Consider the following 14,973-nt stretch of genomic DNA (forward strand, 5'->3'; position numbering starts at 1 on the left):
TTATGCTTATCAGGATAGCTTAGATATATAGAGGATAAATTTTCGTATAATTATATTGCATGTTTGGACACAATATCACATGCACGCCTGTGCACCACTCATTGATCATCCTGCTGCGATCATTCATAATTTACGAAGCACCTGTACCGACCAGCGATGGTCAACCTGATCCAAGGATGCCATCATGGACCAATCGGATGGAAAACCTGCAATGCATTGCAAGCAAGACGTTTGGACGACGAAGAATTAAAATACATCTCATGATGATGAGAGATTATGTCCGTGTCCAGCTTCTACCCGAAATGTCTTCCTTCTATTCGTGTCAGCAGTCTTCTATATATCTAAGCATTCTAATAATTTAAAGACATCTAGAACTTGAAAACTTCGTCGGCGGTATAACCTAATTCCTTGAAGGCGCCTTGCAATTCACCTTGTCTGGGTCCGTCTTTGGGGCCAGCGAGAGACTTGACTTGAGGTGGGGGTCCGCAGACAAAGGCTCGAACCTTTTCGTTCGAGTCGGACGATCGAGGGAAAAGCTTGGAGATCATGGCAGGGGTGACGAATCCGGTTTCACCTAGGCAGCAACTTTGGAATCAGCGTCTGATGATCAACAGGGCCACTGACTGGATAGCGAGGCTAGTCTATAGATGAGAGTTTGAAAGAGGATGGTCTGATGGGACAGAGAGGAATTATGACGACTGTATCCATGGAATCTGCAAATTCTACTCAAACACCGCATGAATGCTCACCCTTCCAACCCCATGGGCCCTTATCCAGAACGTATTTAACCTCAAGTCGATCGGGGTGTTGTTTGGCGAGTTCGTCCCATTCCTTTCGAAGTACTATTGATGGAGTACTAAGTTAGCAAGATCATTTGTTTCTAGGGAATTGACCCCAAGCGCTCAACTGCTCACAGATATCCTTCTCAGTAACGTTGGAGAACACCAAAGTCCATTTTGTCTTATCATCAGGAATGTTCAAGGAGTGAGTGATGAGTTGATACATGGGGGTGATACCACTTCCACCAGCGACAGCCAATCCTCGATCAAAGGTGTTGGGTTCATACTTGAATTTGAGAATAGGACCTTTGAAGAGGAGTTGTTGACCGGGTTGCAAAGACGAAATGAAAGGGGTGAGTTTACCATCCTGCGTGTATGCCATCAGCCCGTCAGCAAGGAATCGGTGATGGAATACGAGTGACATCAAAGGATGGAATCTACGCTTAAGCAGACGGCCTGAATCACAAGGGGATAGCGCAGATACAGTCCGCCACTCACCTTGTACTCCTTAATCAACAGATCAATAGAACCTTTCTGTTCATTGGAAGAAACGGGGGTATATGGTCTGTACGATCATGATCAGACACCGGTAAAATCATGATTTGATGCGGGCGGGTACTCACCTGATGACTGGTTTACCCTTGTCATCCTTGATCTCGCCTTCACCTTGAGGAGATCTGACTAACAAAGCACTGGCGACCTCAGCACCGGATACTTTGTCTTTGCCGTCTTCACCGAATGAGAAAGTGTAAATAGCAGAGTTGTGATTGTATGGTGCGACTTTGGTGAGAGTGAAAGGTGTCCACGAGTCCCTAGCGATAGCAGAAGCAAATCAGTATCAGGTCAGTCGAGCAGAGCGATGATGAAGCTAGGAAGATCAATGTGGAAGATGTATATGGGCCTCACTTGATAAGAGCAGCGTAAGAACCAGTACCCTGGTCAGCAGCATCCACTTCGGATTGCACACCCTTGATCTTCTGTTCAGCCTTAGCTTCAAGTTCATGTGCTTTGGCGGAAATTTCAGCCTTGGCAGCTATATTCATCAGGGAACATCAGTATTAAGCACAGCACATATAGACAACAAAGTAACTTACCAGGGTTGTATTGGAGGTAAGCGTAAGCACCGAGACCGGTCTAGCGGGAATCGAATCAGCTGTTTGAGATCAGAGGTAGAAGGGAATTAACACTGACAACACCAGCGAGGGAGAAGATAAGACCATAGTCTACCAAGTTTCAGCGAGTCAGCCCTCCGCAGCTAGCACAATCGTATTGACTAGATCACTCACTTGGCCCACCAGCTCCAGCGGCAGAAGCGTAACCTCTGGATTGACGAGCTACGTTGGCCTGCATTTTCAATCAAAATCAGCTACTATAACAAGATCGGAAAGACCGGCGGTCGAGCTCACAGCAATGGATGGTCGAGCGAGTCGAGAAGAGGAGAGGAATCTAGCAGCGGTAGCCATTTTTGTTTTTATGATAACTCGTGTGGGTATACAGGAAGATGAAGAAGAGAGAGTAGATGAATGATGAGCAATGTATTCAATTCGATCCTCATCCTCATTTCCAATTTCATCATCACTTCATGGTTTATTACGTAAAACACACTGGCTGTCCTCCTTTAAATCTCTCACCCAGCAGACTTTGTTTGATGTCCCACCAAGCAGCAGTGTCAGGTATGCATACGCGAGGAGGGACACCAGGTGCATTAGCGTGCTGTCAGATGGACGAAATAATTCAGAGACACCGAGGCTGGGTAGAGAGGCTATCAAGCTGACTTCTGGCGATCTCCTTCCGTTCTTCCCGCTGCCGGCAATATCCTCAATTAGCCACTCATGAGAAGCTTGATACCAAATCACAGTAGGTCGACTTCATGCATAATCGTAGCTCGTACAGTCCTCTTCTTACATCTAGATTGATCTACCTTATTTTGGAACTAGCTCTGTCTTACCGGAGCACAATCAGGTGCTCGTCCTCTATCTACTACCTTGTTTCTCAATTTTCCGATACCTGTAATCTCAATCTCGACCACGTCACCGTCTTTTAAGAACACGCCAGTTGAGAGACATACACCTGCTGGCGTGCCCGTAGCAATGACATCCCCAGGTTGAAGCGTCGTTCCCATCGATATGGTCTCGATCAAGGTAGGAATGTCAAAGATTAATTCCGAGGTGCTCTGGGATTGTACCACGTTCCCGTTGAGCTTAGTGGTCAGGTGCATGTTCTTAAAATCGAGCATGGAAGCTAAATATTGCGCATCAGCGTCATTGTTTGAACTAGGTTGTTGAAGCAACGATCATTTGACTCACCATGTACAGCCCATGGTCCCATCGGACAGAACGTGTCTAAAGATTTGCCGATATAGAATTGTTTGTGATCCCTTTGTCTGTCTCTGCCGGTGACCTGATTGAGGGGATATGTTAGCATGGGATCGAAGTGGTCGGAACATTCTGTACGGCAAAGATATGATTGATACGATGGGCAGTTTCTACAAGGATGAACAGGGATCAAAGACAGCACGGCCACTCACATCATTCACGATGGTTGCACCCCAAACATGAGCCCAGGCATCTTCCTTTTTGATCCCAATACCACCTCTACCGATAATGATCGCAAGTTCTCCTTCGTAATCGACTGAATTAGTGATGTTGGGATGGGGATAAATGTGAGCACCATTACCAATGATGGATGAAGCTCGTTTGGTGAAGATCACTGTGTTTGGTATCCAGGTCAGCTCATCCATATTGCACGACATGGACTAGGAAGAAGGAATAGCCTGAGTCAATGGATATAGATTCCCTACTCACCTGGGAAATCAGGTTGTGCTTTGGTGTCACTCTTGTCATATCCGCTGCTGTGGAATTCTCTAAGCTCGTGGATGCTCTATCAGCCACCTTCCACCATGACCATCCTGGCAGCCTGCCTTGACTATGGTTCGCACCTTCCCTCGGGTATGTGTAGCCTTGGACCGCAGTTATACTGAGACCGTTGTGACGATAGGTAGACTCACTCAGCGTGTTCCTTATAGTTTTTCCCCACGCAGATCACATCTCTTCCTCTGAGCGGAGCCAGAATGACCACATCATCAACGTTCTCCACAGGTGTCCCTGGTATGAGTGTCTCATGGACCTTGTCCCACTCTTCGATGAGATGATGAATTGATCTAACAGGGGAGTTATCGGGGAATCTTAGCGGAGTGACGGTCGTAGATGAAGGGTCCAGCAGACCAACGATAGGTCGAGGGTTGCCCTTGGTTCTGTCTGTTTACGTGGAGAGGTGGAGTCAGCGACTTCTGGGATAAGATGGGTGACGAGCACAGCAGAAGGTGAGCAAAGGCGGACTCACAGGAAACGTATTTCCCGCTACTCGGGATTTTCGTTTTCGACGATCTTCTAGCTTGGTTGGTGTATGCAAAGTTCATGATGCGTTTGGAGGGTTATGAGAAGAATTGTTGAAGCAGACGAAGAAGAAAGCTTCTAGAGAGGGCAATGAATGGGAAAATGTGAGATGGTTGAGGCGAGGTGACTAACATTAAGCTTCGGCTAACTGAGACATTTCTATGGTTGCACATCCTTTGACCGGAAAAAGAGCCGAAGTCGCATCCTCATCCAGCGTCCACACATACAAAGTGATACGATATCCATTTCATCATACATAATATGATTACAACGCCATAAAGAAGTCCGGGTCTCTACGCTACATACATACACCCTACTGACCCCATCACTGAGAACGAGCTTTGAGAAGAGCCTCTCTTCTTCCTGTGGACTTAGGGTCTAGGTATGGTTTCTCGCCCAAACTGACCGATCGAGTTCCAACTCTCTCAACATCATCCAGATCTTCAGTAGCCGAGTCTGCGGCGTGCTTATGTTAGTACCATGTACGCTGGTCCGAAGTGAATATGTGGAAGAACTTACGGAATGTCGATCTGTTGTCCCAAATAGCCAAACTGTTCTCCTCCCATCTGAATCTGACTTGTAAATCGTGGTTCTATGGATCGAAGAAGCCTGTTAGCAGGGTGTTGACAGCCAGCTAGCCAAGCAAATACACTCACAGCTGAGATATGCTCGAACAGGAAGTCCAAGAGATTATCAGATTCATGTTGCGTCAACTCATTGATTCTCTTTGTGAAGCCTCTGTTGACGAATAAACCCTTCCAACCGGTGACGGGATTGGTTCTAACCACTGGGTGAACAGCTGAGAGATGTTGTCCCACATTCTCTGGTGCTCCTCTGGGCTCCCGAAGAGTGGTGTTTTGCTTTTTAGCGATGTCAATAAACCCTTGTCCTACGTGTGTTGCAGTTAAACCTTCAAGGAGTGACTTGTAGACTGGAGATAATCGATCATATGCTTCATATGCCGAGGCCCATAGTGTATCACCACCAACCTTGGGAAGTTTACGAATCTGGAGGGTAGCGTAGTCTGATGGCACAGGTTCGAATGTTATATCGGAGTGCTGCACAAGGGGAGTCGAAAGTGATGGTTAGCAATGATATCGCAATGCGAAGTCCTGATGCCGAACATACCCATAGATCGGCATGGAATTTCCTCTTCAAGACAGTGAAGTCATCACGCTTGAAATGGTTGTCGAAGATGTATCGGTTAGAAATCATGCTAATTTCGTCACCGAGCTCACTTCCGCCCATCGTGAGGGGATGAACGTGGAGTTTGCTGGTCGAAGGTTTGCCTCCAAGTCTACCCAGAGATTCGACGAGTTTAGTCTGTTCATCTGGCGAAATGACTGCATCTCGGAAGAATACGACTCCCCGCTCGGAGCTACAATGACCATCTCACGATCGGTCATTCTTGTCACTTTAGACACAAGATAATTACTCACACCAATCGGCCTAGAGCCTTTTCTCTCTCCTTGTTACCCAAGATATCTCTGATCGACAGTGTCGGTTTACCGTCGGGAGAGTATGCTCGGAACTCGGTGCCTATGCTTGGAGTCGCATCGAAATGGGAGTATGATCGAAGGTCAAAGGATTCGTTTGTTTCAGTTACACTGACCTTGGTCAAAGCCGCTTTGATGGTTTCGACTGGGTTTTGTTCTTGTACAGCAATGGGCATTTTTATGAATTGTCAGTATACGAATGTTTTCTATATGAAGCAAGTGATGGATTGTGTATGCACCGTCTCCGTATGTATATATCACTGCTCTACCATATATCAACTGATTCACTCGATGATATCAGAGTATGTTTTCAAATACACGCGGCTATCCGACCCTAGCATCTCTGATGAGGTGATCGATGATGACCTCAGTTAGCTCCTGCAAGCTAAGCAGGTTACGATCATGTATCACGTGCAAGATGATGGCGTCAATTCTCCTAGATATGATCAATGCATGGACCGAAATCTGGAATAAATCTTCGAAATCTGGAATACAAGACGTTATCTCGTTTCATCTAACGTGATTAAACGAGATATCCGAGGGATGATGTGATTAATCGATTGCGCAATCGGTTGCGATTTACATGATAACGGCGATCTCCTCAAAGCCTGACGTTGTTTACATCCCACGTTAGATCACATCACATGCGAAGCGGCAGGACAGCGCACAGATGTACTCCTTAGACGGTGCTGGCGGACCGTAGAATATGCTTGGCGCCAGGTATATCGAGAGAAATGGAATTTGACTTCCGAGGAAGGGAGGAAGAATGGCCAGGTACGTCATCATTCTACTCACTCGTACGCCAATAGCACTTGTGTTGCGCAATCTCTACTGGTACACTGAGATCGCTGGTCTACAACCAGATCTTGCGTGCTCGTCTGTCCGAAAGCTACTTACTTATCTGACCCCCTCAATACATTCTTGAGGTGGTATCGTGGGAATCAATTTTCCGGAAAAACATTATGCTCCACACGTTGAATTCCTTATATACGATACATCGTCTGGGTATGTTAACGTTACGATAACGATAGAAATAAGCTTGAAAATGTCCAGTTCACTGGAAGGTGAACGTCAACCTTTACTGAACAACGGCAAAGATGAGATTCAGCAAGATTGGAGACACCTTAGCGTGGCTCGTAAGCGTGTGATTGTCGCAACTGCTCTTTTGACTGGTTTCTTGTCTGCCCTTGATTTGACCAGTGAGTGACCCAGTCGCGTGACGAAGATGAGAAGTGATTCGAGGTCCTGACTTGCACTGCGAAAACTACAGTTGTGGCAACATGCATAGCTACGATCTCTTCGGAACTTCATTCGGCAGACCAAGAAGCGTGGATTGGTAGGTCAAGAGCTGTGAATGAGAGCGTCAGCTGCTGAATTATGTATCTGCCAAATAGGTACGGCATACCTATGGAGCAGCGTAACTTTTACACCTTTATATGGACGATTGAGCGATTTGATAGGTAGAAGAGCTGCATACGTGCAAGCTGTGTTTATATTTACTCTCGGGACATTGGGATGCGGGGTAGCACCGACTTTCTCTTTCCTTATCATATCTCGATTTATTGCCGGAATGGGTGGTGGTGGGATCGGCACAGTGTCAAGCGTTCTCATGGCGGATATTTTCACTCCTGCGGAACAAGGGTTCTATCAGGGGTTGGAATTTGCGGTGTGGGGGGCTGGAACTGGACTCGGTGGACCTATCGGCGGTGCTCTCACTCAGATATTCGGCTGGAGAGCAGCTTTCTATGGTATGTGATGGAGATGATATCCAAGTCAAACGTCACTAAGTGAATCGACGATTGTAGCCCAGGTCCCGATCGCTGCGATCGCTCTGATTGCCATACCAATTGCTATACCTTCGACCGAGAAAAGTCATTACGATCTGAAGTCTTTGAGACTGATCGATTTTGGCGGAGCAGTGACCTTGTTGATCTCGGTAAGCTCAGCCATGTGGGATTATTGTTATATTGCTAATATCTCTTCAGATCGGGTCATTGCTGCAATTGTTATCCAGAGCCGGTGGGACGCAACCGATATATGGCGACCCTTTCAGCTTAGCTATGGCTATCCTGGCACCGGTCTTCTTCGCCTTGTTTGTCTATGTTGAGCTTAGGGTGGCGGAAAGACCAGTGTTGCCTTTATCATTACTTAAACGCAGGACTCCGTTGTGCGTGGGCATAATCGCAGGGGTGATTGCTGTAGTTAACTTCAACATGACTTATCATCTGCCGTGAGTACATAAGCTTTGATGAGCTCTATCAGCCATATGCTCAAAATTCGCACTATAGGATGGTGTTCGAGATCGTGTACCAACAGCCCTTGGCCCTAGCCGGAGCACATCTACTACCTAATTCTGTGAGTCCACTATGTTTAGCAAATGGACTTCAATCTGATTCAGCACATATGTAGATTGCGATGTCTGTATCAGCACCGATCATGGGATACATCTGCCAAAAGACTTTGCACTTCAAGTGGCTGACCGTTCTCAATTGCGCTGGACCTGTGATATCGATGGCATTATTCGTATCATTACGGGAGAGCTCTTCTTGGGGAGCGCAGTGGCTCAGTGTGGTACCGATGGGTGTCGGTTTTAGCGGACTACTGACTTTGACGCTGGGTGAGTATTGTCTTCATACAGGTATATATAGCCGGTACTGACATGCCGCTTCAGTCGGAATGCTTAATTCAGTCGAAAGTGAGTCAAGCGACATTAATTGGCCCCATTCGCTGTACTACAGTACTAATTCAATGTCCTTTCAGTCGACGAGATCGCCACCGCCACAGGATTTGTCTTTGTATGGCGAAGTCTAGGACAAGTGTTCGGTGTTGGTCTATCAAGCGCGGTATTCCAAGGGTCATTGGCCAGTCAGCTGAATGAGCGATTTGACTCACCAGAGGTATGTCATCATGGCAGGCTATAATTGGTAAGCTGACCATGTGCTAGATTATTGACAAGCTGCGACATGTGTTCCATGCCATTGATGATCTGCCTGAAGCGTGGCAGAGAGAGACCGCAAGGGAAGGCTTCCGAATAGCTTTGAGAAACACCTTTATCTTCGGTCTCGCTGGGGCGTCACTAGTATTCGCAACTTCACTTTTCGTGAGTAGCCCCAGACTGGCAGGCAGAACTTTTGCTGATTATTGGCTTCAGATTCCCGATTATAGGTTGAAAGGTCCAGAGGAGGGGCCAATATTTGCTGTACCGGGTACAGATACGCACGCTGATTTAGTGGAGGAGGAGCCATGAAGGGTGGGTGGTGCTTCTTTCAATCTGGATTACCCTAGGCAGCATTATGCATAAGATCATGATAGCGTCAGAGTGTGCCGTACAATGACAGCACAAAGGGTTCTAGCCCTGCATCTTTGACCTCCGTGTATCGATTCTTGCATGCATAAGACATCTTGAGGGCCAGGTGGTGGAGTGATCACGTGATATGAGACGATCATCCACATAACACTGCTGTTCGTATCCGTCTTCATGCTAATCTTGCGTCTATTTGCTACAATTCTAACGATATAGGGTTACAGCTCGGACAATGGTTTACTGGGTGTTCGGGTACGGTTCCCTGATTTTCAAGCCGCCGTGAGTACTCACCGTGGATACTCGCTGCCTGACGATTGAAGCTTAAGTACGCGTGTTAGCATAGACCACACGCGGTCGAACAGCGTGAGTCGAAGCTTGGATCGAGTCTAGGCTGACCCTCGCAGGATCCGGATACGTGAAAGGTGTTGTTCGTCGTTTCGCCCAATCATCTATAGATCATAGAGGTACGCCTGATGCTCCGGGAAGGGTGGTGACTGTTATAGAAGCTAGCGAATGGCATAACCTGGAAGGGGTGGTGAGCATTTTATCCTTGATGTTTACGCCAACCTGTAGACACCTGACGTGCCACCAGACCATACCTCAAGGCACCATGTTACCAGAAGATTATGTGTGGGGCATGGCTTATAGGATAAACCCAAAATATGAAGAAGAGGTGAAGGCGTATATGGGTGAGTTCGCGTTTCTCCACGTCCAGAATATCTCGGCTGATTCATGCAGAACATCGGGAGAAGGTATACCACCCTGGCCTGCCTAAGAATAGTATGCGATAAAACTGATGATCGTTGCAGAACGGATACACTTGTCATTTCGTGCCAGTCTATGCTACAACACCTGATGGAGAGGAAGAGATAATCGCGGTCGACAGTGTGAGTCGTACATATCGTCCTCGCACCTGAGTTGCGGCCCCACTTGACGAATGCTTCCCACTAGGCCGAGATCTGGATTGGCAAGCTCGACAACCCAGCTTTTGGTGCGTAGTGCGTCTAGATCGCTTTATCATTGAATACCTATTCGCTGCAGTTGGACACGAACCTATCGACGAGCTCGCAAAGACGATATTTCAAAGACATGGACCATCAGGTCCGAATAAAGTGAGTATCATGAAGAAGCCTGGGGATCTTTCAGCTAATTCTGTTGATACTAGGAATACCTTTACAAGCTAGCCGAATCAGTCAGACACCTGTATCCTCATGTACGTGATGATTACCTATCCGGGCTTGAAGTGAGTGACAGAGACTTCCAGTCGGATTGGACCAGACGATGAGCGTTGATGTTATGTCTCGCAGGCGGCCGTGCGAGCTCTTGAGGTGAAGAATTGAGAGCAGTTGTCGATAGACCCCCATCCTCATTGCTCTCCTCATCTTCTGTCGCAAGTCACTACTGTTCGTTTTACGATCTCCGATCTCAACGACTCGCGATGCATACCATAGATTTATGGATCTCGGCAATACAAACATTTCCACGTTTCCCATCACAAAGACCGGAACGAATTGAATGAGACGAGACGCAACTAGATAACAAGACCTGTCCAAAGCAAGGAAAGAACATCTGCTAGCCTTTTATAAGATGTAATGGAATTCGGGGTTTTGGAGATCAGTTAGATCATCGAAAGCGTGAGCGTTGATATCGTGTCCTTCGCCAGCAGCGGCGAGTTCTCGTTTATAGGCCTAATCATACATTTCGTTAGTCCTCATTACGTTCTACTAACGGGCCGGCCAAAGCTGCAACATTACTCACCGCAGCCTCTTCCAGTGTCATGATTGACATGTCCCGGATATCCACCATCCTACCCATTCTTTCTCTCTTCTTTCTTTGTCTTCGATTCAAGTATCTCAAGTACACCGCCATGGAACAGATCAGAATGAACAGTAGAGCCCAGCATGACATGTCCGTATATAGACCTGTCCTGTAGATTGGAGCTTCGTCCTCGAGATCTATCCGCATTGTATGATCAACTCGCATCTCTCTTGTACGTGAATTTGAAAGGCACTTACAGACTTGAGGACCTGCAACATTACCCGCACATTGGAATATGAACAGGATGGCTCCTAAAGTACGTTGCTTGGTGGTACCAGCGGAATTCATATTGGCCCATGAGTAGACCAATGGTTCTATGGACAGGGTAAGCAAGATCGCATTCTAAAGGACGATGGACTTACGAAGTGGGGTGTATAACATGATAACATAGTAAGATCCTAACAAGGCATGAGGCTTGGTTCGTGGAACGTAAAGCAAAGATGCTGCCCCAGCAATTGGGAAGAGAACGAAGAAGCTACAAAGATGTTTGATCAGATATCATTGCTTTTATGAGTCTACGTATCAACGCTTTACTTACGCGACGACTGGGAACCTCAACCTAATCTTGTTCATCGTCCAAGTGCCTCCGAGTAAAAAGACCAGAGTCAACACGTTTGGTGGGATTTGGAACAGGATAGTATCGAAAGAATTGAAACCAAAGCCTTTAGTGATCAATGTGCCGAATGTACCGATACCAGAGCTTGGGATGGCCATGCAAGTGAGCATTAGGCCCCATCCCCAAGTTTTGGGATCCAGTAGAGTTTCTCGAAATTGTTCCCATTTCCATTTACTATGTCACCAGATCAGCTGAATAATTCGGAAAAAGGATATAACTTTAGAGTATGATACTTACGAGGTCTTAGTACCTGTGTTGTTATCTCTCAATCTCTCGACAGCGATAACCTTTTCCTTTTGGGTCAGGAACTTGGCGGATGCTATGTCGTTCGGCATCATCCAGAAAATGAGAGGGCACAATGCAATGGTGATACAACCTAAAAACAGGAAAATACCTTGCCAAGGTTGAATGCCAGACTTGACGTGCCCAATAGCATAAGTCAAGATAGGTCCAATGATACCGGCGACGGAGCTGGACATGAGCCAAGCTAATCTCACCAGCTTTCGTCAGTAACAATCTCGTTGACAGGCCGTTGGGATAGTCGAACGAACGTACCTGTATTTCGATAAGTCTGTTCTCTTCTTCGCCAGAACAGCTGTGTCATAGCAATGAATGACGGACTGATCGTAGCCTCGAACGCTCCCAACAATGCACGAGTAGCCAACAAACCAGCAAAATTATGACAAGCTGCCATTGCGCATAAGGATATACCCCAGCAGAGGACGTTTCCCACTACCCACCAGGCGATGGGTAGCTTGACCAACGCGTAAGCGGAGATCGGTTGGACCACCAATTGCATGAGATAGATAACAGACCCCAGCCACGAGTATTGCTTGCCAACCAAGTGAGCTTCTGTCTTCAGATCGAAGACTGCAGCGTAGGATAAAGCACTTTTGTCGAGGTGAACCAGGGTGTACACAATGAACATCGGTACTGGAAATGCAGGGTAAGTGAGATGAGATTAGATGTGGTTGAGGACACTCACTACAAACCCATATGTCCAATTTACGAAGCACTTTCTTGTCTTCGTCGATAGTGTATTCGACTGGGCCATTCTCCCGAAGGATTCTTGCTGCGTCATCCTCAGCATGACTCAGATACTTGTCATCAAGTGCATGTCGCGCGTCGTTGACCGCTTCAACATGATTGATCTCGATATCCTTTTCATCCTGTGCGATAGTGCTGGGCTGATTCAGATGAGACATGGTATGTGCTCGAATTGTGATGAACTGGAAGAGCTAAAACATTCGACCCCATGGTGTCCCACTTATATCCTCACATCGTGGGTGGGACTTCCTGTATCAAGTAGTCGGTAGATCCACATCAAGGCTAATTATGGGTTTTGATGACCAAAATAGATCACTCACACTATAAAGCGTCTTGGCAAGAATGGATATCTTATCTGAGCCCCTTGAGTCAGGCGAATCACAAGAGAAGACCGACTGAAATCTGGATACATGGCTAAACCTGTCAGATCCACTTGAAAATGGGATGATAAGGTGGGCCTCGGCTAAAAATAGCTGGGAATCGTGCTCGATGTCATGTGACAAGAGCATCGGAATCCAGTCGCAGAGACATTCGGGTAATGGTCCCTCCGGCGCCGGTCGCTCTTTGGGATCGGTGTTTTGATATGCCTTCGGAACATCCTTTATTCTGGTTGAGATGGACTCAAAATAACTATATATCCATCTTCACTAGGCTCACACCCATCAGTTGAATGTACGTGCAAGTGATCAACCTCCGTGTCGCGCACTGCTTGAGCTTTCCACCACCAATTGTCACAGCTATCGGCTTCGGCGTTGTTCCCCCTATATCGGATAATCCGCAATGTCCGCTAATATCAAGCCTGAGTACTCTGCTCCTATGTTCGATTACCGATCATACGAGGTGAAGGAAGAGAATGTCGATGAACTGGTTGCCAGAATCACCAAAGCTTTGGTAGAACTCGAGGACAAAGAAGGTATCCACAAATATACTAGTGAGTATCTGTCTGCATTCACGTGCCGAGTTGCGCTGATACCTCCTAATGAAGTCGAGGATGGAAGGGTCATAGACAGTACTAGGTGAGTTATATATATCTCGATACTCAGGAGATGTGGGTCAAGCTGACCCCGGGAGAAAGCTGGAACTTCTGGGAATGGCAACAAGCAATCGGGTTGTATGGCCTATTCAACGTTAGCTTCTCTCGTCTATATACTCCCATCGACTTACGCTAATGACGCCTCATGATAGTACTACAACCTGAAGATCTCACAAGACCCTTCATCACCGGAAGGTGCTAAGACGTTGACGATTCTCAAAGATTGGTATACTGCTAGAGCGGAGGAAGGCGGAACTACCAAGAACATTAACAGCATGGCTGTCTTGCTGACTCTCGCATCGTTGATGGAAGTGGAGTATGAGCGGGGGGGAATCTTCACACCTGAAGAAAAGAAACTATATGAAGCATGGATAGACGAATGGGCCGAATGGGCTTATCACGACTGTCCCAGTGGGTCTTGCCTTGAATCTCATTATAGTCGAATGATTGTCGCTAACACATCAGAGCAGGGACTGAACAGGGTATATTCCAGCACAGTGAGCACTGTTCCGTAATATCCGTGGTAGTCACAATCTGACCCAGCTACTGAAGTCACTTTCCGACTGGAGAACAAGAACCAAGTTTGGGACGATACGCTCATGATGACAGGTTTGTGCTATGTATCATGTTTTCTCACTCATTGCTGATGCCCATCAAACAGTACTGCCACTAGCGAAGATAGGGAAGCTCCTGAACAGACCCCAGTATATAGAAGAGGGTGAGTCATGTTTCCTTGCAATACTCCGGTGAAAGACTGACCCACATGCGCGCTCAGCCAAATATCAATTCATTCAACACGCACAGTATTTGATGGATGCAACTACCGGCTTATGGAATCACGGGTTCGAATTTGACGGTCAAGGAGGAGGCCACGATTGGGGGCATATAGCTTGGGCGCGAGGTAATTGCTGGGTATGTCTTGCTTCTCGTTGCCTGGGTACAAGTTGACGTCAGCCTTTGAGCAGATCACCATCGCAATTCCTATATTCCTCGACATGATACAACTTTCCCCATCTGACTCAGTTTACAGAGTTCTGAAATCAATCCTCCATCGACAACTGGATGCTCTCGTCAAGCTACAGGATGATGAGACCGGACTGTGGAGAACGTTACCGCTGGACGAGACGAGCTACGTCGAGACCAGTGCCAGTGCCGGTTTTGTGGCTGGTATCTTCATAGGTGTTCGGACTGTAAGTTGGAAGTGCCTGGTTGTCACCGAGCGCGATATCTAACACCAACGCAAATAGGGATTGTTGGAAGAAGCCAGATACTTACCCACCGCCTTGTCCGGACTCAAGGCTTGCATCGCTCAAGTCAAACCGAATGGTGAAGTGCAGAACGTATCAAAAGGCACACCAATCAGCGACGATCCTGACTTTTATAAGGACATGATCAAGATCACGGTCGGTTTCGGTCAAGCACTTCCGATTATGGCGTTGGGCGAATGGCTAAGATATGAGAAGGCAGAAAGCAAGAAATCATAAA

At 47.0% G+C, this 14,973-nt stretch overlaps 7 protein-coding genes across 7 annotated transcripts; 3 read left to right on the top strand and 4 right to left on the bottom strand.

The window, feature by feature from the left end:
- Nucleotides 1-368: 368 nt before the first annotated feature.
- On the bottom strand, nt 369-2,242 carry V865_006830 (uncharacterized protein; the record flags this gene model as incomplete). Its single annotated transcript, XM_066230587.1, has 10 exons — nt 369-574; nt 750-842; nt 915-1,146; nt 1,278-1,344; nt 1,403-1,591; nt 1,686-1,812; nt 1,874-1,913; nt 1,971-2,002; nt 2,066-2,123; nt 2,186-2,242. The coding sequence occupies 10 exons, from the start codon at nt 2,240-2,242 to the stop codon at nt 369-371; spliced, it is 1,101 nt and encodes a 366-aa protein (XP_066086684.1).
- A 470-nt stretch (nt 2,243-2,712) lies between these two features.
- Nucleotides 2,713-4,197, bottom strand: V865_006831 (uncharacterized protein; the record flags this gene model as incomplete). Its single annotated transcript, XM_066230588.1, has 6 exons — nt 2,713-3,020; nt 3,086-3,179; nt 3,307-3,488; nt 3,584-3,642; nt 3,787-4,036; nt 4,122-4,197. 6 exons carry the CDS (start codon nt 4,195-4,197, stop codon nt 2,713-2,715), a joined length of 969 nt encoding a protein of 322 aa, XP_066086685.1.
- Nucleotides 4,198-4,499: 302 nt separating this feature from the next.
- On the bottom strand, nt 4,500-5,846 carry V865_006832 (uncharacterized protein; the record flags this gene model as incomplete). Its single annotated transcript, XM_066230589.1, has 5 exons — nt 4,500-4,630; nt 4,694-4,766; nt 4,831-5,232; nt 5,303-5,552; nt 5,614-5,846. The coding sequence occupies 5 exons, from the start codon at nt 5,844-5,846 to the stop codon at nt 4,500-4,502; spliced, it is 1,089 nt and encodes a 362-aa protein (XP_066086686.1).
- An 869-nt stretch (nt 5,847-6,715) lies between these two features.
- V865_006833 (uncharacterized protein) lies at nt 6,716-8,917 on the top strand (the record flags this gene model as incomplete). Its single annotated transcript, XM_066230590.1, has 11 exons — nt 6,716-6,869; nt 6,941-7,006; nt 7,065-7,418; nt 7,476-7,606; nt 7,656-7,900; nt 7,959-8,025; nt 8,080-8,287; nt 8,342-8,365; nt 8,431-8,567; nt 8,615-8,770; nt 8,822-8,917. 11 exons carry the CDS (start codon nt 6,716-6,718, stop codon nt 8,915-8,917), a joined length of 1,638 nt encoding a protein of 545 aa, XP_066086687.1.
- Nucleotides 8,918-9,206: 289 nt separating this feature from the next.
- On the top strand, nt 9,207-10,314 carry V865_006834 (uncharacterized protein; the record flags this gene model as incomplete). The annotated part of the gene is made up of 10 exons (XM_066230591.1): nt 9,207-9,253; nt 9,318-9,337; nt 9,430-9,509; nt 9,567-9,663; nt 9,713-9,726; nt 9,784-9,861; nt 9,926-9,965; nt 10,016-10,086; nt 10,140-10,217; nt 10,282-10,314. 10 exons carry the CDS (start codon nt 9,207-9,209, stop codon nt 10,312-10,314), a joined length of 558 nt encoding a protein of 185 aa, XP_066086688.1.
- A 240-nt stretch (nt 10,315-10,554) lies between these two features.
- Nucleotides 10,555-12,613, bottom strand: V865_006835 (uncharacterized protein; the record flags this gene model as incomplete). Its single annotated transcript, XM_066230592.1, has 8 exons — nt 10,555-10,662; nt 10,733-10,929; nt 10,990-11,106; nt 11,155-11,267; nt 11,331-11,582; nt 11,646-11,895; nt 11,964-12,341; nt 12,394-12,613. The coding sequence occupies 8 exons, from the start codon at nt 12,611-12,613 to the stop codon at nt 10,555-10,557; spliced, it is 1,635 nt and encodes a 544-aa protein (XP_066086689.1).
- A 622-nt stretch (nt 12,614-13,235) lies between these two features.
- V865_006836 (uncharacterized protein) lies at nt 13,236-14,972 on the top strand (the record flags this gene model as incomplete). Its single annotated transcript, XM_066230593.1, has 10 exons — nt 13,236-13,386; nt 13,441-13,471; nt 13,531-13,582; nt 13,641-13,899; nt 13,959-13,985; nt 14,041-14,097; nt 14,150-14,206; nt 14,264-14,400; nt 14,454-14,678; nt 14,736-14,972. 10 exons carry the CDS (start codon nt 13,236-13,238, stop codon nt 14,970-14,972), a joined length of 1,233 nt encoding a protein of 410 aa, XP_066086690.1.
- Between the last annotated feature and the right edge of the window lies 1 nt (nt 14,973).

This window comes from Kwoniella europaea, chromosome 2, assembly GCF_036810445.1.
Source record: "Kwoniella europaea PYCC6329 chromosome 2, complete sequence".
In the NCBI taxonomy this organism is placed as follows: Eukaryota; Fungi; Basidiomycota; class Tremellomycetes; order Tremellales; family Cryptococcaceae; genus Kwoniella; species Kwoniella europaea.